At 40.3% G+C, this 20,983-nt stretch overlaps 1 protein-coding gene across 3 annotated transcripts in view; it reads left to right on the top strand.

Annotated features, from left to right (window-relative positions):
• The window catches only part of sh2d3ca (SH2 domain containing 3Ca), a 54,339-nt gene extending 33,567 nt beyond the window's left edge, over positions 1-20,772 (top strand). For 2 of the 3 annotated variants that reach the window (XM_005938788.3, XM_005938790.3), the window contains 12 exons: positions 9,258-9,386; positions 11,967-12,116; positions 12,896-13,173; positions 13,326-13,403; positions 14,097-14,224; positions 14,340-14,712; positions 15,915-16,044; positions 16,234-16,349; positions 16,818-16,989; positions 17,082-17,193; positions 17,271-17,477; positions 18,605-20,772. In XM_005938788.3, the coding sequence (XP_005938850.1) occupies positions 9,258-9,386; positions 11,967-12,116; positions 12,896-13,173; positions 13,326-13,403; positions 14,097-14,224; positions 14,340-14,712; positions 15,915-16,044; positions 16,234-16,349; positions 16,818-16,989; positions 17,082-17,193; positions 17,271-17,477; positions 18,605-18,780 (2,049 nt within the window). In that variant the 3' untranslated portion in view covers positions 18,781-20,772. The remainder of the gene's footprint in view (positions 1-9,257; positions 9,387-11,966; positions 12,117-12,895; positions 13,174-13,325; positions 13,404-14,096; positions 14,225-14,339; positions 14,713-15,914; positions 16,045-16,233; positions 16,350-16,817; positions 16,990-17,081; positions 17,194-17,270; positions 17,478-18,604) is intronic. The other variant, XM_005938789.3, reaches the window with a different exon arrangement.
• The last annotated feature ends 211 nt before the right edge of the window (positions 20,773-20,983 follow it).

The following is a 20,983-nucleotide window of genomic DNA, read 5'->3' as shown; positions in this document are numbered from 1 at the left end:
TTTTTTTTGTTACTGCCCAGGGAGTACATTTACTGAAATGTCTGGAAACGCAGTCTCTTACTTACCAACTGCAGTAATTAGGGATACCAGAAATTTAGCAGTCAGTACCAGTAGAATTACATTTGTTCTGGAAGAATTGTTGCCTTGGTGACTACACTGCCCAGAGTACCAAAGAAAAACAAGTAACATTGTGTTTTCACAGTTTTGGTATTGAAAGGCACACTAAATACAGGAATTAACCTTTAGTAGCTTATTATTATCCTTATTATTATTATTATTAAATGATGACATATCAACCTTGCTTTCGGTTCCAAATTCCTGCCGCGCCCATTAATGCTGCTGTCTTTTTAACATGTTGTAACGCTTTGTATCTTTTAAAAAATTTATTAGAAAACAAGCCCCTGAATGAACAGTAGTCATTGTAGGCCGCTCTGGCTCTTTAGCACTGTTTAAGTGCATTGCATTTTTAAGCTCAGTTTTTAAATCATCACAATGTACCTACAGCCCATGGGCCCATGGTTTGCCAGACACCAAATATTCAAATGCTTCAGAAGAGAATCACTCTGAGGGTAACTAAGGTTTAAAAGGTTTCAATGGGTACATGAAGCTGAGGATGAGGAATTTTCATTAGCAAGTAATCCAGACCACACAGTACCATATTAATGTTGTGGATAAATCATCTCAGATGTTCTCTTGACCCAAGTATGGTCCGTTTTCAGCGTATTTTTCAGGTCATATGATTGCATTTGAGTTAGCGCTCATCCTCCATGTTTGCCCTGCTAATGTGTTTAATAGCTCTGTAGCTAGCCACCAGGTAGCATACTATATGCCAGCTAGCCCAACTTCAATAATCCTAAAAGATTACCGCTGTTTAGTTGTTGGTCTTCATTTGTGTCCAAAGTGATAGCAGAGCTGTACATTTTGTTTTATTTTTAAAGTCTTGGAGTCAGGATAAACCATATTCTGACTCCATCTTTAGATGAAAACTAGCCTGCTAACTTTCTCCTAACTTCCTTCCTTTCACTCCATTAAACTTGATAAATCCCCTTTTTCATCTGTGTCTGGATATTAAGCTTTATTGTAACACCTGGGAGAACACCCATACTGAACATTTTATGTAAGAGGAAGAAAACGTTTTATTAACTCTGTGTTTTGTTTGAGTTTGGGAACCGAAAAAGAGACCCAGAAATGGCTAATGATGGCAGACTTAAGAGGTGGATTAGGGTCTTTTATCTCTGCGGTTCTTTCTGCCATACTTGGAGACCACTGTGTTTTCCTCTGATTTGGTGGAGGATGTACAGACATATGCTCCAAACTCCATGCACATTATTTTCCTTTTTTTCACTGTTTCTTGCAAATTTAAATTCTCTTAGTGCTGATATTATTTGCCATTTTCTTTGTGGCAATAAACAACTGAGTAATGCAGTGAGCTGCTTCTTAAGTGAGTCTCCAGCTCCCTGGTCTTGCATTCATTTGTGGCGATGGTAGTTCTTGTTCTGCTATGAAGGATGGGTCATCCCCATGTAGCCCCACATGAATCAACTCTCCACCTACTGCAGATTCTAGTTGAAGCCGCTGGCTCACCGTGAGGTGACTGGTGTTGTGATTTGCCACTATTTAAATAAACTTGAATTGAATTGAATCTCCAGAGTAGAAAAAGTACTACTGATGGCAGCTGAAGTCCAATATGGTGTAGTTGTCAAGCAAGAAACTGCAAACTCATGGGAGGAGTCGCAAATTAATATTGAGGACTGCTTCAGCAGCAGCCTGGCCAGTGAGCCACCCAACTGGGAAATTTAGCAGTGACTGAACTTTCTCTTAGATGGATTAAAAAAATAAAAATAAAAACTGAGGAGCAACTGCGCCAACTACCTCTTCCCTATAGGTTTGTTTTGCCACTACCACTTCATGCCTGGGGAAAAAAAGGGACTTGAAATTGAGTTATAGATAGACTGGGATAAGAAAAAAAAAAAAAGAGGCAATAACCCGAGAAAGTAAAAAAAAAAAAAAAAATCAGAGCTATTGCAGCATAAGGCAAGCGTAGTTTTGTGAAAGTGGAGCCGTGCAGCGCAGTGGCACTGTGCTTCCTACAGTCTCAGTGGGAGTGTATTTGTATGTCATATCCTGTCCACCAGCTGTCACTCAATACAGGGGGTCTCTGCGCCGACACCAATACTGACTGACAGCTCGAATCAGTGCTCTGTGTGTGTGTGTGTGTGTGTGTGTGTGTATGTGTGTGTATTTCTGTGGGACAGTATATCAGCATCCAGCGCTTCCAAAGGAGAGCGTTTTGTGTGTGTTTGAGTGCGTACGTATAAGAGACATTCATTCCTAATGACAATAGAAGGTCACTGTTATCACTCTCATACTCTCTCTCCCTTTCTCTGGCTGCATACTAGGCATCACTCTCTATGTTTGAGAGACTAGTTGTTTCTCTGATATTGTCCGATAACATGAGGTATCAAAATATCTGTTTTTATCTCAGTGGGGTTTTTAATTCTTTTTTTGGGGGGGGACAAACTGCCAAGTTTGATTCTCAGGCCAAGCTGGGATGGGCCAAACTGATTTAGGGCAATTCTAGTTTTAATATCTCCATTATTTGATTTTGTTGTTTAATTGCGGAAGGTGTTTTTTTTTTTTTGTTTGTTTTTTTTTACCTTAGCTCAGTTGAAGCAATTCTTCTGCACCTTCTGCTCAAAAAGCCTCAGTCACTGCATGCATTATTGCATGATTGCAATGATTATTATGCATGGTTATTAGAGTTTTTCTCATCTCATAAAAATTTGATATACTCCAGAAAAGGAGAGAACCCTAACCTTCCTTGGCTTCCATGCAGGTCCACCAAGGCCCCATGAGCCCCATCACCCCCTCCAAACCTCCTGTAGTGGTTTTCCCATTATTCTGCCTAATTCTAAATGGACATCTTTCAGTACCCCTTCACCTTTACCTCAAGATTGACTGACATATTCATGCTGACAGTTGCTGTAATCAAGAAGACACAAACTTAGCAACGTAGTGTATGCTGTACAGTGTAGCGAGGATTGCTCAGACCTCTACATTGGAGAGACCAAACAGCCACTTCATAAACGCATGGCACAACATAGAAGAGCCACCTCCATGGGATACGATTCGGTTGCCCATCTGCATCTAAAGGATAAAGGTCACTCTTTCGAGGATGCCGATGTTCACACTTTATTCAGAGAAGTCAGATGGTTTGAAAGAGGAGTGAAAGAAGCCATCTATGTCCACTGTGAACAACCATCTTTGAACAGAGGGGTTGGTTTACTACATCAACTGTCTGCCATCTATAATCCAGTTTTGAGATCCTTTCCCAGACGCCTGAATGCCCACTCACATCCCCGCCATTTGACCTCACGAAATCGCATGATATGGTGGGGCTAGGTTTCACAATGAGTTCACCCAAAATCTTGGTTGATTGTGACCCACACCTGTTTTCACACCTTGGCTCATGTGATTGGGTAGAAGATCAACAGGGGGTTCATGACCCTCTTGGGGATACACTCCCCTAGGACTTAAATCTGGGACTCTTCAATATCTGACCCTAGAACTGAAGAGCCTTCTCGGATGAGAGGTGAAACGTCTTCAAGCAACTGAAAGAAGTCCAGACACTTTTCTTTCCAAGTCCCTTAGATTAACTTTCAGCATTTCTCCTGAAGTAAAACATCATCCATGCCTAGCTAAAGGACCTCATATAGACAACTTCAGGTCAAGTTTCAGGCCACTGTTCAAGAAAAGGCTGTATCCTAGGATTTTAGCCTTTATTCAACATGATGGTTCACAGAGTTGACAGGACAGCAGGTATAGATTTGGGGCAAATAACATGATAGAAGTGGTCTTTGGCAGACTTGAACCCAGGTCTGTCCTGTAGTATGGGGGTTGCGTGCTCAGCCAAGCAAGCTACAGCACTTATTATTTAACATAATAGGAAATCTTATTATGTTAAACTGAAATGGGGAAACTACAAGCAAACCTCTTTTTTCTTTTTTTTTTTCTTTTGTTTTTCTTTTTGTTGGTGTCTGACTCTTTCATGAGAATGGCATGTGAGCTTGCTTATAAGACAAATGGCACACTGCCAAAAAATGTTAAGAAGGTTCATTCCTGTTAAATGTTACAGAGGTTTGGGCTCTGGTTGAATCAAGGTCAGCTCAAAGAAGGTAATTTTTTTTTTTTTTTATCATTGCATTTTTGTTTTTTAATTTTTTGACTTGAGCAGATATTTAATTAGTCACCAGGCGATAGAGTATTCCTCTAATTAATGCACAATCCTCTCTGACTGCATTGTCAGAGTGATTAGAGCAGTTTAACGTGCATTGTAGATAATGTGGTTAAAACATTTGAGCAAACCACTACACATCACACAGACCATGCTTCTTTTTCACTTTCTAACTGGCGAACAAGATTATCAGATCCACTTTTGAGCCGTCTTTATTGCATCATTGCAAAAGCAGTTGAATTAGCTTTGATTCAACGCTGCTCGTACCTTGCTCAGAAAAAATAAAGAAGGCTTGTGTTACCTGCCCTTCCCCTCTAATGCTCATATCATTTTACATGCGACTTAGAGACTACTACACCCATGAGAACCAGCGTGAATATAACAGTGTAGATCAGGCTGGAGGGCACAGAGGGATTACAGCCGGCTGGAGTGGGGTGATATTGGCCACGTATGCACACATAAACCCCTACAATGTGTATATGGCAGAGTGGGTGGGGGTGTGTAATCGGAGATAGGAGGATTGACGGCTACTTATACGATGAACTGGGTCTCTATCGCCTCCAGTGAGAGGAGATGTGGCTGAAGGGGAGCAGTGAGGAGGAGGAAAAGAAAGCGGATCAAGGAATAAAAAGGTTCTTCTGGAATTGGACCCCTGACCTCAGAGTTGGTGTGTGCAGATGAGGTGGGATCCCACCCCTCCTGCTAAAACCGCCAGTGCCACCACAGCTCAGAGTGTTACCATGACGGTGGGGTGAGAGGCCAGCACACTTGCTGAAAAAGAAAGGAGGTATATTCTGACATGAGCTCAGATCCAAGTGCTGCAGTCTGTTTAGAGTGCATTCATCCCTTTGTCGGTGGTTGTGCCTGTTGGAATTTGGTCCTTCTGTTTGGGTTTTTTCCCGCCTTACATCCACGCTGCTAAATTCCAGGGACTTAATTTTTGTTTCCCTGAAGGTTTTTTTTTTTTTTTATTATATAGTTGTCAGCAAACATTTTCCGTTTCATTTCTCACTGATGGCTTCGTTTCTGGTGTTGCTTGTTTGTAGACGTATCACTTCAAATTGCTCGAGGTACTTGGCATTGTACTCCTTCAGCAAAAATTAGCAAAGAAGCGATTTCAAGCACAAACAGCAACACGCTGGTTTGTGCCTCAGTTAATGCTCTACCCCACTGTGTTTTGCATTGTAAATACCTGTGGCTTTATATTTTCGACCTGACATCACCATACCCACACTTCCACTTGTAGAGTTGTTTATATTTTGGACACTGGACACTAACTGGAAAATGATCTGGGAAAGCAAAAATAATAAACGCAGGAAATATCCAGTTTTGTATTAACAGGCAGAATAGAACCAAACACACAAACAACAAAAATAGTGTGCATGCATAATATATGTATAAATATGTGCATATATTTAGCATTTCTCCCCATTATCATCTCTTTCATTTTCCTTTTGGGTGGTTCTTTTTTTTTTCTCTCCCACTGATGCTGAGTGATAGCGGTGTCAATATTCACTCTGGGAGAGTGCAGTGATGTCATGAGATGAAACCGTCTAATTGGCCTGCTGTGAGGAGCAGTGGCGCAAGTGCATGTTGGTGTAAATTAGGTGATGGATTGCACTGTGTTGTTATCTGTACCTCATTTTCACACATAAAACCCTAACCCCTATCGCCTGTTTCCTGACTCTTCCCCCTAGTCACGTTCAAGCTATACACCATTTCCATGAAACCCTCCTTATCCTAACCGGGCTTTTATCTTTTTTTTAAAGCCCGAGTTTCTTTCTCATCAACTCTGCCTCCTTCTTCAAGAACAGAACCCCAACCATTAAAAGCACCACCCAAGAACTCACATTTACTCTATGCACACATACACACATGTGTGTGATTGTGCATTCACATGGATGAATGCACAATCACACACATTGGAATTGTGTGTGCACATGCACACACACACACACACACACACACACACACACACACACACACACACACACACACACACACACACACACACACACACACACACACACACACACACACCAATCCTTCTCTCTCTCCTAACCCCCTGGGGAAGCAAAGTCCTGCATCAGCTGCTAAATTGCCCAAACTCTCTCATCCCCTAATGGGCTACCTGTCTCCCTGCAAGTCTGCCTCACTGTCTACATTAATGAGTTTGTGTTGTCTGTCTGTCTGCCTCTGTGCCTTTTTGAATGTCTGATGTCTTGTCTTTATGTATGCTACTCGTTTTGTCTGTCTGTTTCTGACTGTTACGCTGTGTGGTGGCTTCTGTTCTCCTCCTGTCTGTCTGCCTGTTGGCTCATAATGCAACTAGTCTGTTTTTGTTTAGTTTTTTTTTTTTTTTTGGTCCTATATGACTGTTATGTTGAGGAATTCGTGCTCAGTATGTACACATCCTTCAAAGGAAATCTGTTCATGTACTTTTTGTGAAGCTGCTAAACCAACAGCAAATTCAAGTAAGAGAGCACTGCTTATATTTGTATTTGTGTTATTTGTTTTTTTTCCCTTTGGCACCATTTTTGACTGATGTGCTGTGCATGGAAAAAACTGTTTATGAAAAATATTAGCACATTATGAATTTGATGGCAGCGACAACTCTTAAAAAGTGGCTTTAAAAAGCTAGAAAAGCTCTAAGAACAAAAGAGGTGTCCAAACACGGCAAAGAGAATTTCTACTGCGCTACATGTATGTCATGATTTAGATAAGTGCGTGTGTTTTTTGGTATATTAGAATACAGTAAAGCCAATGTTTTTGTGTGTCTGCGTCCCTCATCTAATGCTGTTTATTGTCTGTCCATTCTTTGGTCTCTCTGTCAATGTGTCCCTCTAATGCGAATCTTTTCCATGAACTGTATCATAAACAGAGCCCTCTTGACATTTCAATTTCACTCATAACCCCATATATATAAACACACAACACACACACACGACATCCATTGCTGAGCATCAGTTCAGTGGCAGGCCTCTCATGGGTTTCCACGGAGACAAGGAAAAGCAATAACTGCACACTTGACCCCTCTGCTCTTTTATTGGCCTCTTCTCCCCTTCACACACACATAAACACAAAAACACATACACACCTCCGATCTAATCTGAGAGAGTGAGGCTCCATGGTGATATTCCTCCATCTTCCCTGGAGGATTGGAGAAGGAAGGCAAAAAAAAAAAATGGAGAGAGGCGTGGGGACTGGAGGAAGTTAATAATTTCATCTTGCAGTGACCTGGAGACGATAAGATTGAATCTTTGGCTCTTTGTATCTCACACACACAGTCAACCCACTCTTCACACAGAGATCATCAGTTTCCCATCCTCACTCGCACACACTTGCTGTCTCTGCTTGCTTCCCTGTCGCACACAACAGTCTTGCTGAAACTTTATGACTGTGGGGAATGAACAGAGGAACTGTGGGCAAGAGGGAAAAAGAGTAATTGAGAGAAAGTAGATGAAAAACACTGAACCCGAACGGAAGAGAGGCTGACTGAGGGAAAATATTAGGTGGAACGACAGGCTAGCCTTAGTGACAAGGCTGTTTACTGTTTATTTTGGTCTCTAGTCTCATTTCTCTTCATATTGGCAGAGGCAAGATCATTTCCTTTTTACTGTGTTTACTCCTGTGTGGTTTTCTCTTGCTTTGTGCAAATTTGTGCAAGCGTTGTGCACACACATTTGTGCATGTGCATCCTCTGTTTTAATAATCTCTGGTCGCTTGTCTGACCTCAATCTTTCCACAATCATCATTTCTTATGGTGTCTTCACATTACCCACGCATCCCAGTGTGGGATTTCCCTTGTTTTTATCTTCCTCACCTAAGCAAATAGTAGAGTACTTTAGCACGTAGCATTTTCATGATTTAGTTTCAATTTTTTTTTTATGTTATGTAAGTAAAAATGAACGTAATCAAACACTTGTCATTTACTGTAAAGAAATACGTGACTTTGAAATGTGAATCATGTTCCATTTGTTTGTGTAACGCATTTGTATTAATGTGTGGGGTTTGTTGTAATATTGCAGAAACACAAATTACTTCCTGAGTGGCTGCACTTCAGGCTGCACAGACTAAAGCAACGTCTCTATAATACATAAGAATAATAAGAGCTCGCTCATGATGATTTCTTCCTCTTAGTAATCAGGTCAGGGTCGATCGGATTGTTTCTGCTCAGTGTGTGTGTGTGTGTGTGTGTGTGCGTGTGCTGTTTGTGTGGGAGGAAGCACACAGTGATGCTTCCCTGGAGTGTTGGCTTCTGTAACACCAAGTGTGTTTTTGTGCATGTCTGCGTATTTATGGAAAAGATGCTTTGTTTAACCGTACACCCATATTACATTATCATACTATTTAGATTATACAGTTACTTGTATTCAAATAACTTTTGAAGAATGGCTGAAGTACTGCACCTCATAGATATATATATATATATTATATATAATATATATAGATAATAATATATCAGATATATATATAGATCTATATAGATAGATATAATAGATAGATATAGTATAAATAGATATATATCTAGTATATAATATATAAATATTCATATTCTTTTTTTTACTATTGATAGATATCATATAGTATATATAGTATATATATTATAGATAAATATAGATATATATAGATAATATATATGATATATATTGATATATATATAAGATATATATATATTAGATATATATATATATACTACTATATATATAGTATATATTATATATATATAGTATATATATATATAGTATATATATAGTTATATATATATGTATCATATATAATATATATATATATTGATATATTATATTGTATATTATAAGTATTTAATATATAATAGATGATATATAATATATATTATATATATGAGATTAGTAAATAAATCTTAATCTCTGTGGGGTTTTGCCAAATAAGACATGTATAGACTTTTCCTCTTATCTTTTTTTCCCATGCAAGTACATTGTACAAGCTACAAGTTCACCCCTAACTGATGTCTGGTTTTCTTCTCTTGTTTTTGCTCATACAGTTCTCTAAGGAGAAGTACCTGCTGGAGTCTCCTCCTGAGAAACTCCGCAAAGAACTAGAGGAGGAGCTGAAACTGAGCCCTGCTGATATCAGGAGCCATGGCTGGTACCATGGACACATACCCAGAGAGGTAAAAACTTCATGAAGCACAATGTAGAATCTTTATACTTGCAACACTGAAAGTCCCGAATATATGCATGATAATATACTGGTACATAAATGTAACTAAAAGAATGACTCATACATGTAAGGGGTTGCCTACTTTTCATTGTCAATCCATGCAGTTGAAAATTGACTAAACTGATTGCCAGTTTATGAAGGTGTGCATTTTCCTCTGTGAGGAACGCACAGGGGAAAATGCACAAATCAAAAGTCTTTATTGAAGGTTTTTGTTGGTTTTTATTTTGGAAGGTTATGCAAGTTTTCCTTTATTCTGGTTTATTACTTTTTTAACCTTTAGACGGATCGCTGTTATGGGCTGTATATTTTATTAGGAACATTATATTAACAACTTATTTCCCCCTGGTCTTGCTCTGTTTACGGCATCATAGTATGTCTCAAGCTGCAAATGAATAAAACTTGCAGTATTGGGCTTGCAGGCTGCATAAAATCCTACCAAGAGCCATCACTGCAGCATCACTGGCTGCACTTTGAAGACCCTTTGCTTTTGGGGTTTTGTACTAACCGAGCAATTTGCAAATTTCACTTGTGCATATTTATTCTTATTGTATTCTAATTTTTGCCTCATAACTTTTGCACTGTCCACTTCCTGCTGTGACAAAACAAATTTCCCACGTGTGGGACTAATAAAGGTTATCTTATCTTATCTTATTTGAACTCTTAATTTGGCAATCCCATTGTGTGTTTTGTCCACCCAATCAAAAGTTTAAAAAAAAAAGAAAAGAAAAATTTTAATCCACGTTAATCCACAACTTCTGATGCACTACCTGCACACCGTCTCACTGTTTGTGATAACTAACACGCTCAACTGCAGAACCTGCTTTAACTGTTGTGTTACAAATTAGTGTTCGAACTTTAGCTTACCTTCTGTTTTTGTGCTTTTATCAGGGACAGAATCAAAGCAAAGTTTCCAGCAAAGATGCCTCAAAGATTAGCTGCAGCTTGTAAACTGACTCGCTTTGATCACACCAAAGCTGTTTTGACTACCCTGTTTAAGAATGGAGTTATTAAGAAACCCTCTATGATATGATTGAAAAAGTTTTGATTCAGGCTTCATGCCACAGCCTCTTAGATGCGTAGTATGAATCTTTCTTCTTCTTTTTTTTTTTTTTTTGTTGTGGGTTGAAGTGGGTTGTCCTCCAGTAGTGTTAGTTGAGCGATTACTTGGCCAAAGTTCTGGCTTTGAAAGCCCAGTTTAAATGCTTTACACACAGAGTGACACTGATTAATGAATCCCATCATCTGTCACAGCTCAGTAGAAATTGCTTTAGCATTGAGGAGGAGGAATCTCTGCCAAACAGACAGCTGCGCGTGTTGCTGATGTACGCAATTGAATTTCACAGCTGGTGACTAAGACATAGATACAAAGAGACACACAGCCACAGACTCTGATGCACTGCATGCACATGTGGAGAGTATTTCATAGACGACCTCTGTCTCTTGATAAACCTCTGTGTCTTTTTCGCGCACGCACACGCACACACACACACACACATAGAAACACAGATTCAAATCAACCATCTGTGAGTCTTTCCTCTTTGATTTACATAAAATATTCATTTATTCATGGATTTACCCCAGTGTAAACTTGGGGAAACCCCAGCCCCCTGCTTACAAAACAATGCCTAGTGGATAGATCTCAGGCACCCTGTGGATGGTTACTGTACATTAGCTTTCATAGATCCCGTTCCTCCTTCTTGATCATCTTCCTTTTGTTGTATTCTAGTTTATTGCTCAATATGGCTTTCCTTTTAGACATATTTGTTAATGTCCTTTTAAATCTATACTGTTGGTATGTTTGAAAATGGTAGAGAAAGAATATTGTGCCCTTCTGTTGAGCCTTTGACCTGTGTTTATACTGCCTCCTGCTGGTATCTGACACTGCTAACCCTGGACTGTGTTGCCTTTCATATTCTGTGCCTTGATTTCTTTTATTGAATGAATTTAAAGCTTTGCACATTCTGCTTTCTCTCCCTCCTTGAAGGCTGCTGTAAAGGGAAAACTGCTGAGTTTGAAATTTTTTTTTCCTTCCTGTGTGGCTACTAGATCAATATTTGTGATTTCTTCTCACAGAATCCATCTGCAGTGTTTAGTAACAGCAAGATGTACAGCCCAGAGGTGTTTCACTAACACTAACAATGCTTCTGGATTGCTTGTTTTGTCAATAAAATTTAAGAATAACTTTCTTTTTATTTTCTTTTTTCTTTTTCTTTACAAATAGTGCTGAACTCTGAAATGCATCTTAAGAAAATCAATTATTTTATCCTTCATGGCGAAATCAAACTTTCCTTAGCAGCACGGCAGACATGTTTGGCAGCTAGACAGATAGTTGTTTTATTTTCAGGAACACAAACTGTCCTAAGGCATTGTTATAAATAATCACAATCCTCTAAATTCAATTGTTCAACAACCAGAGTGTCAGAAACTTAACGTTCACGCACAAGCTGTAGCTCAGATCAGTGAGCTGTCTTGCTTTCAAGCTTAAAACCATCCTCTCTGTATTTTTTATTTTTTTTTTCTCCATCTATAGGTATCAGAGACTCTGGTTTTGCGCAATGGAGACTTCCTTGTGCGCGATTCTCTGCTCAACGTGGGTGACTATGTTCTGACCTGTCGGTGGGATAATGAGGTGCTACACTTCAAGATTAGTAAAGTCCTGGTGAAATCCAATGAGACCAAGGTACATGTTCTTCTTTTAGGGGCTTAATAATCGGCACTGCTTTAAACATCATCTAATCCCTGTTTACTTTGTTGGATTGTACTTTAAATGTCTTTTTGTTTAGTCCTCGAAGATCAGAAAACCACAAAAAGCTACCACTGGTCTTTTAAGTTGCATGAAGTCCCTTCATGATGGTAGCAGCAGAAGCACAGGCGTAACTAATAACATTAACAATGGCTCTGTTACACTTAGATGCCTCAGTGAGTTTTCCCACTGAGTCAGCATGCACAGTACCAGTGATGGCATCAGAATGGAATCCGTGCATCCATCTTCAGTGTTGTTTCACCCTTGTATGACCTGCGAATGTGTCCTCTATCTTTACCGGTTTGGCGCCTTCCTCCCATTTTCAGCTCAACTAAGAGCACCGTCAAACCTGCGTGCAAACAGTCGTGTTGTACCTGCAATATTAATCTGAATGGTGTTTTTGTAGTTTTATTTGTGTTTATGTGCATGCCAAATCCATCCATTAGAAAGGCTTATTTTCTCTTGCTGCCTCTAATGACTGAGATAATTACATGTGGAGGCTAATTTGGCACAGGTGTGCCTTGTTGACCAGCTGTGCCTCTGTTAGTTTTTGTTTCCAAGCTTTAATTGCTACACCGCTTATTGATGTCTTCTTCTTCTTTTGAAGCACTTACCAGCTTCTTCTACGCACTGTACTTTGAAAGGTGTATACACTGAATTTTAGAGGGATAGTTGGCTTTTGTGCGTGACACAATTTCTTATTTCTTCCTCTCCAGGTGCAGTACATGTTGGAGTCTGATAGTTTCGACTCAGTACAAGAGCTTGTGCGGTTTTACGTCGGTCAACGCAAACCGGTCTCCCAGTCCAGCGGCGTCCACATCTACTGTCCAGTAAGCAGAACTCTCCCTCTGCGCTACCTAGAAGCCACTTTTGCCCTCTCCAACAGCAAGCAAGGCTCTGCCTACTCACCGTCCAGTCAGAGGGGAGCGTACATCAAGAGGAGGAGTGTCACTATGACCGATGGGCTGACAACTGAAAAGATCATACCTCACAGGTGAGCCGAGTGATCCGGGAGTCAGGTCGGGGTTTAAGCGGAGATGCTGTTCAACCCGCAAACACCCCCTGCTGGACAGATGATAATAAAATCCTGACGATGTTCTGCAGTCTTGTAACGTCATTGTTGCTTTATGTTATATACACGATTAGTGACTCAGACAGTCCAAGTCCAGTTGAGACACCAGTGGCAACACCAGAACCAGAGCCGGAAACTGTGCCCAACTGCAGGTTGTGTGTGTGTGTGTGTTTGTGGCACTGGTGTTGTTTTTGAGCACAGAGTTAGTGCACTTACCTTTCACATTCCTGAAGCCCCCCACCCCTCACTTCACTGACACCATTAGCACCTCCCTAATAATCAGAGTGAAGCTGCCCACTGTCTTATTCAGTCCTGCACTGGATCAGTCAAGTTTCAGCGACAAAGGGTGTTTGAAACTTGAAATTGAATCTACCAAGGAGGAGCAGACAAATACGTTGTTGTGTACAGTGTAAAAACATGTTGACCTTATTTGTATGAAATGGATGTAAGGCACATTGGATAAAATAACTGTGTTTGAAAGTGGGCGTTACTGTTGATAACGGTTTTAATTGGATATGAATGGCGATTGTGAATCTTAAACGTTATTTAACTATTTTTTTCACCAGTTTAGAAGAGATTAAACTGTACTCCACGTCTTTGCTCCTGCTTAAGTCACAAACTTGATTTTTGCTCAGAAAATAACACATCTATTTATCATGACGACTAAAACGTCTCCCTTTTCTCTCACCAAGAATAAATCCGTACATCCTTAACCACACCACTCCTGTCATCTGAATCTGAGCTGCACTGCTTTATGAGGTCCCCTATATTACCTTAGCATGATGTTAGAGATGTTAGATTTTTAACATCTCTTTAACATCTCTTTAAAAATGCTGTGTTTGCAGCCCGTCAACGATCCACCACCATAAAGACGCAATGCGGAACTGTGCAATGAGCATGGACCAGATTCAGGAGTATCGTTGCCCCTTGTCACCTGTCGGGGAAACCCCATTGTCTCCGGCGTATAGTGCTAGTAAGTAACCAGGCAGTCACAGACTCAGGCGCATAAATAAAACATAATCATGTTCCCTAACTCACTCAGCGGAGTTTTTAAGGTTCCTTTTTGCTCTCTCTCCGTTTCTCTTTAGTCACCAGGCAGAGAGCCCACTCAGGTGGGCGGGTCCTGGCTGTTGTCCCTCCCTCCCCTGTGATGCGTCGCTCCAGCGACCCCCAAGTCAGCCCCTCAGCCAGTGACAACCCTCCAGAATTTCCCCCACGTACCTCTCACTCAGCACACTCCGCACCGGCCCATCATCCCAACTACCAATCACATTCTTCAGAAACAGCAGGGAGCTACTGTGACCTCAGACCTTGTCCTTCTGGGCCCCCCAAACCACCAACTAAAAGCTACGTAGAGCGATTGAGAGTGGAGGAGGGGACAGTGGAGGGAGCAAGAGAGGAAGGAGAGGGGGTGTTCAGCGCCCCACAAGTGGAGACATCTTCCTCGTTTAAGCCATCCAGGTACGAAACAATAAAGCCAGCCTTCCAGATTTGTATTTCATGGTGTTTCCATATTGTATATTATATGACGAGGACATACTCCATACTAAAATGCATTTGTGAGTTTTATGATTTGTCTTATATTATTGCTTGTTTTGAGAGGAAAGGTCATGACTATGATTCGGTTTTTAGTTTTTCATAATTCTTAATGAATTATGGCCATAGGACGAAGAGTAGGCACAAAAAATGTGAAATATTTTTCTCTGTTTGTTATATGTTGTGTTATATGGCTAGATTTAACATTTGGACTGACAGATATATCAACAACTGCAATGTTTTAGACCTAGCCAGAAGGCAGCTGTTACATGAAAGGATATCAAACAAAACCAGCTTATGTGTTACAAGTAACAAGCAGGGTGAATAGCCAGCCTATCGTGTGGTCAGTATACAGTTAAGGAATGTTGAAGAATATTCTGCTCAAAGGGCAATACACCTGCTGACATTTAGTTATAGAGTGCGAAAATATGAGTGAGTGAGGAAGTTTTGACAGGCTCTGCAGTAAAGCCATGAATGAACGGAGTGGAAAACAGGCTTGAGTAAGCAACTGATAATCCTGTGGGGAAACAGCCCGAGGCCAGGCTTTATGCTCTGGTCATAGACGCAGCAGATACTGTATTTCATTGGGCTTGCGGTGCCTTAAGAGGACACAGCAGATGAAGCTTGTAAAATGAAAATGACAGGATGCACCGAGTTGGCAGTACCTCTGGCTATCCTTGTGTCCCCCTGTGAAATTCTGGTGCAGGGGGAGATTTGCTAAATTGGTGTGAGCAATACTGGGGAAAAATGGCAGGAAAAAGCTGCGGTTGTTTTGGACACATCACATCCCATGTACCAGCTGATATTACAACAGTATACTCAGATTGCTAATGAGGATGGTCAATATTATGAGTACATGTATTGGTGTCAGCAGATGATGAGCATGAAATTGCACAGCCCCCATGCTCTATGTCTGTGCTCACTCAGGGACCATTTTTGCTATTGAAGGCACTAAATTCTATTAGGTTACAAACTGAGATACCGGCGTGAGCCCCGTAATCAATTTAAAGTCATGTCCTCTCAATCTTTTTTTTTAAACAAGTTGGGCCTCTTCTGGTATCCTCGCTAGTGCCCGTTTCCTGTGCTGCCTTGGTATTTTCTAATGTGGTGTAATCGTTCTTGTGCAGGTATGAGTCTTGCCTTATGCCGGCTGAGAATAAGCCTCTGGAGATGTCTGTACTGAAGAGAGTCAAAGAGCTGCTGGCTGAGGTGGATGCAAGGGCTGCAGCTAAACATATTACCATGGTGGACTGCACGGTATGAAGAAAATACAGAAATAAATACACGCAGCTAACGCAGCAAGCTTAAACTTATAAGTTAAACATAAATGCATACTGAGATGCATATTACTGCCAAAGATTTATGTACCAAAATAAACATGCATGTAGCCCAACAGAAATATAAGCATAAAACCGTGAACACACTTTCTTCTCCTTTATTTGGCAGGTTGCTAGAATATTAGGTGTAACCCCAGAAATGCAAAGGATGATGGGAGTGTCCTCAGGGCTTGAGTTATTGACTCTACCACATGGACACCAACTGAGACTTGACCTACTGGAGAGGTGCAGATGCTTTTTCTTTTTCTAACATCTTCCTTTATGCATCACTGAGTAACCCTTTCATTAATCCAGCTATTGATTATCTTTTTGATTCCATTCTTATTCGTATTCTGTAAATCATCGCCTTCAATTACTCTGATTTTCTGCTGCGCTCCCCTTGTTCCTCTGCTTCCATAATAAATATTTCTTTCATGAAACAGCATGGGAATGCAGTCAAACTTGTTATAAAGCAAAATGTGAAGCATCACACTACGCATTACAGCTCCCTTTTGCTCAACTATAAGTCCCATTCTAAAGTTTTTGTAAAATTATTTAGAGTACTTTAAATAATAAATTTCTTCTTCTTCTTTTAAAAGGCTCCTTCAGATTATTCCAACTCACTTCACTCGAGTGATGTGAATTCAGGATGGCTTTAATAGACCTTGACTTGCCTCTGAAATAAGTGTTAAACAAATAAACTTTGTTTCTCAGGTTCTACACCATGTCTATCATGATGGCTGTGGACCTGCTTGGCTGTACAGGAAGCACGGAGGAGAGGGCGGCCCTGCTCCATAAGACCATCCAGTTAGCAGCAGAGTTGAAAAGCAGCCTGGGCAACATGTTTGGTTTTGCTGCTGTGATGAGAGCTCTGGAGCTCCCGCAGGTAAGAGAGTCAGAAGCCACCGTCGTTGGCGTGGAAAATCCGTGAAGGCTAGTGCCAAACGCATTCTAATTTTGTGTCTTACACTCCCTCAGATATCCCGTCTGGAGCAGACATGGGTAACCTTACGCCAAAGACATACAGAGGGAGCTATTCTATACGAGAAGAAACTCAAGCCTTTCATGAAGAATATAAATGACGGCAAAGGTGAGATTTCTGTGGCTGGTTGGTCTTGTACAAAAATTCATCGACAGCACTAAAGTAAAACTATTCCGTGCTTTCAGAATCCAGTGCTCTGTCCAACACCACCTTCCCTCACATCATTCCCATCCTGTCTTTACTGGAGCGTGGTATGGCTCTTGGGGATGTACTGGAACCCTGGGAGAGTGCAGAGGTGGGAGTAGATGTAGTCATGTACCACCTAGAGGCAGCTCGCACCATCGCACATCACGGGGAGCTCTACAGAACCAATGCAGAGACGAAATTACAGGGTAAGAGGAACCTATATCCAGTCCAATATTTTATTTATGTTCAGGTTTCTGCAAAACTAATGACATTGTAGCTTTTACTGCAGGATGTAAGTTTTGACTAGTGGGTTAAGTTAATTGCAGTCACTCACAGTGGACCTTTCCTTTGTGTTTGTGCTGTAGTTGATTTTTGTAGGATTTTTAAGACTTATGTGACAAATTTGTTGGTGCTATAGCCCAGTGGCGTAATAAATATATGCCGTAGCCCTTGTTTCCTGTCAGTAATCAGTTGGTTGTTGCCAGCTTGACATGTTGTTACATCTCGATGCGTTGCTATAAATGTGTGTTCAGTGTCACAGCATCACTGTGATGTAATAATCGTGTGTGGTTGCTACCATGCAGACTGTATTGACCTCTTAATATCCCTCCACTGATTCTCAGTTTGAATCAGTTACTGCATTATCGAACAATCTGTCAATAGCTATCAGTTCACATCTGTTTTCCGTTATTCTGCTATTGATCACCGTGACCTCAGCTTGCTCCTTTCATCAACAGTTCTGCAGACCAGAGTGGAGATGCTTATTTCATGCTGTAAAACTTAGTTCAGCTTAAACATTTTATGGCCAAAATCCGTCTCTAATCCATTTTACAGGTTAGGGTTTGGGAGTTGTACTTCCTTTTATTAAGCGCTGGGTACATTTACGTTGATTTCCCTGTAGACTTACTGCAATGCGTGGAATGATCATTAATCGTGGAGAATTCAGCAGCATCGGCAACGGAAGTTATCGGTTGTCAAAGCACCAGTTTTAGAGCTCTCAGCCTTGTCTCACAGTCTTCACCAGCAAAAAGAACTGGCTCACATGTTTGCAAAGTCTGTCATTTGGTATTAACTGGTCATAAACGGTGGGGACTGGGTGGAACTCTCTTAGGCCATTTTTAAAAAATTGAGTTGTGCTTCTCTGTACAGTTTTTCCATCCATGTTTTATGTAATTAAGTTTTCACATTTTACTTTATTTGTGATTTTATTTATAAATGCAGTTTATATTTTCATTCACAGTTTATTGTTGATGTGGTTGGGTTACATATTTAAGTTTGCAACAGTAAAGTTTGTTAGATGCTTTTTCTATAAGTTACTTCCTCTCCTCTCCAGGAATTCAGGAACGAGCTGAAATACATGACATCTTCCAGACGGAGTTTCAGATGCGTCTGCTGTGGGGCAGCCGTGGCTCTGAGGGCAGCCAATCGGAGCGTTACGAGAAGTTTGACAAGGTCCTCACCGCCCTATCACACAAGCTAGAGCCTCCTGTGCGTCACAGCGAGCTATAGCACCTGCCCAGACAAACCTACAGGGCAGGTGCTTTAGTTTACCGCTCATAGTGGTATGGCCTTGTTTTGCATTGCAAAGGATGGTGTGGGAGTGCTCAGTTTGGACACTGAAAAAGGTGAGAGTGAAAGAAGAGGCAGCTAAAAGAGTATGTGCAGTGAGCAAGAGGAACACGGAAAGGGTCTCGCTGGCAATGTGTTGCACTCACTGTGGATTTAAAAAGAGGTACAGAGTCTCTTATGTTCCCCTTTGTGGACTTCCTCACTTACTGCTGAAATATTCAAATGAAAAGGGAGAAAAGATAATCTAAGCGGAACAGAAGATGGAGCAGAAGGGTGACCAGTTTTTCTGGTACAACATTTACACTGTGCCAAACCGAGGTGCAGAATTTGGCTTTGCTCCTGTAAAACACGGATACTCAACTGCTGTCTCACACTGTAGCCAAACTTGCATAGCTCATGTAGATGTTTAGTCTGTGCGAATGAGTGAGTGTTTGTCTGCTGGCAAGTGTGTTTGCATTTCTTCGTTTTTGTATGTCATTAAAGTTTCATGTCTGCTTTATTTTTTTTTGTCTTATTTATTCATTATGATCAAAGGATATCAAAACATTATGTACATTGCTTCATGAAACTGAAGAGAATCTGTCAGTGCTCATTCTGAGGGAACCCTGCTCATAAAATCTCATGAAATATGTATCATGCAGTCCCACTGAATCCCATTAAAAATGTATCAGGCATGCATTAATAAATGTACCAGAAATGAAACATTCACACAAGTTATGCAGCAACTTCAATATGAGGGTTTTGTGAGTGGTTAAAAACATTAAGAGGTCAAGGCAAGCTCCCCGAGTTGCCTGTTTGACTTAGCCTTCTCATATTTTCTGTCCTGTGCACCAAAATGAGCTAAAACAGCATTACAAAAGACAAGAGAAATGTAGCGTTTACATTTTAAATTGAGTGAAATCAATGTCTCAGTTAAGATGTAAACATTAAGGAACATGCTTTAGTTTGAATCTGGCTCCGTTTTGCAAATTTGCTGAAAAAAAATGTTTGATGCATGGATCCAGAAAATGTTACGCCAACTAAAATGTTGCTTTAGTAGCAATTCGATAACTTCCGTACAAAAATGTGTCAAAGTCAGGAAATGTAACATTCAGTGCAGATATTTTGTGTCTGTGGAAAATCTTTAAAGATGAATTAATAGTGCCACATTTGTAGTACACCTGGAAAAAAAGCGTCTACTGCTTGTATGTTTGAATTTGTGTTTCAGCAATACAGCTAAAAATGACTGAAGAAAGTTTATTTCTTTGGGGTTACATTTTGCTTGACTATCCAGTGTTATGTTTTTGCTTTAACATTTGAAGGGCCTGAGAGGGCTAGCGCTAACTCTCAGAGCTATGCAATCGTTTCAACCAAATGCTGAGAACCCTGGGGAAGAGACTTCCATTGTGGATGTTTAAAAAAAAAAATAAAAAAAAAAATCTTATAACTGAATGGATGAAAGTCAAATCAGAATTCAGTTAAACAGAAATGCTTCTGAAAATTGTCCTTACTGGGATATTCTTAAATAGATGTTCGATTTGCATTTTCTAGTTTGGGATAAGCTGTACAGATCTAGAGTTTGTGAAGGAAGGAGCCATGTGACAGTCCCACTGTGGTCCAACAGGGGGCGTGGTTTAGTCAGCAAAAAAAAAAAAAAAACCTGAATCATGAATTGTAACATTGAAGACCTATACGTGAAGAAATGCCACTTTTATTGTGTGTGTTTCGAGACCAAGAGTATGCCTACTGGTTTAGGTTTGATAACTGGTAACATTGGTTACAGTGATGTAATATGTTTTTATTTGTCCTCTGTCGAATGCTGTACAGGAAGCTGCTTTGTCAGCATGTCAAGAAATGATTGGGACTGATTTCATTTATTTTCTTTTTTCTTTTTCTTTTTCTTACGTCCTGTACAGTTCACTTTTTTCAAATAAAATTGCTTGTGTCAATGCATTCTGTTTTGTTTGTTGTTTGCTGTGAATATGGCATGTGTAGTTTTATCTGTACGTAACACATTTATATTTTAACAATCGGACTCCTCCTTAAAGGCTAATTTTTTGTTTGAGACATTTCTGTAATCCTCAAATCAGATGAAAAGATAAAAGATACCGTCGTCATTTTTCTTCATCATCAGATACACTGCAAACGCATACAACAACCAGCC

Source organism: Haplochromis burtoni, unplaced genomic scaffold (assembly GCF_018398535.1).
Source record: "Haplochromis burtoni strain Fernald_Lab_line unplaced genomic scaffold, NCSU_Asbu1 Contig_118, whole genome shotgun sequence".
NCBI classification, from domain to species: Eukaryota; Metazoa; Chordata; class Actinopteri; order Cichliformes; family Cichlidae; genus Haplochromis; species Haplochromis burtoni.
Note: the sequence above shows the minus strand (reverse complement) of the source record. Positions and strands in the feature narration are given on the sequence as shown.